Source organism: Fulmarus glacialis, unplaced genomic scaffold (genome assembly GCF_000690835.1).
Source record: "Fulmarus glacialis isolate BGI_N327 unplaced genomic scaffold, ASM69083v1 scaffold22608, whole genome shotgun sequence".
Classification (NCBI taxonomy): Eukaryota; Metazoa; Chordata; class Aves; order Procellariiformes; family Procellariidae; genus Fulmarus; species Fulmarus glacialis.
This window is the reverse complement of record NW_009229240.1, coordinates 2,276-2,993: the sequence shown is the minus strand read 5'-3', so window position 1 is coordinate 2,993 and position 718 is coordinate 2,276. Positions and strand designations below refer to the sequence as shown.

At 64.9% G+C, this 718-nt stretch overlaps 1 protein-coding gene across 1 annotated transcript in view; it reads left to right on the top strand.

The window, feature by feature from the left end:
- NUAK2 (NUAK family, SNF1-like kinase, 2) overlaps positions 1 to 718 on the top strand; it is a gene marked incomplete at its 5' end in the record, with an annotated part of 2,971 nt that overhangs the window by 1,520 nt on the left and 733 nt on the right. Inside the window, 4 exon segments of the mRNA XM_009583793.1 lie at positions 65 to 197; positions 273 to 416; positions 419 to 570; positions 572 to 714. Of these exon segments, the coding sequence (XP_009582088.1) occupies positions 65 to 197; positions 273 to 416; positions 419 to 570; positions 572 to 714 (572 nt within the window).

The following is a 718-nucleotide window of genomic DNA, read 5'->3' as shown; positions in this document are numbered from 1 at the left end:
GGGTGGGGGTCAGAGCAGCCCGGTCCTGCTGCCCTCCTCCAGGCTCGTCTTGTCCCTCTGGCAGGTGGACAGCTGGTCCCTGGGTGTTCTCCTCTACATCCTGGTCCACGGCACGATGCCGTTCGATGGCCACGACTACAAGACTCTGGTCAAGCAGATCACGAGCGGGGACTACCGGGAGCCTACGAAGCTGTCGGGTAGGCAGACCCCCGCCACCCTGTGCGTCCCCTCTCCGCGTGTTCCCTTCGGTGCCTGACCTGCCTCTTCCCCAGATGCCTGCGGGCTGATCCGATGGATGCTGATGGTGAACCCGGAGCGCCGTGCCACCATCGAGGACATCGCCACGCACTGGTGGGTGAACTGGGGCTACAAAGTGCCTGTTGGGGAGCAAGAGCTGCTGCGGGAGAGCGAGTCCCCGCCACGGTGTCAGAGTGGCTTCGCCGCTCCTCCCGGCCCCTCCTGGAGAACGGCTCCAAGGTGCGATGCTTCTTGAAGCAGCACATCCCCGGCGTGGCCCTGGAGCGGCAGCGTTCCCTCAAAAAGTCCAAGAAGGAGAACGATGTCTCCCATCGACGTCTCCCACGCGCTGCAGGAGGTGGCCCTGGCCCCGGAGAACCCCTCCAAGTCCATCCTCAAGCGGCCCAAGGGCATCCTGAAGAAGAGAAACTCCTGCGAGCAGAAGGTGCCTGGCCCCAGTCCCCCACTGGCAGCACCCACG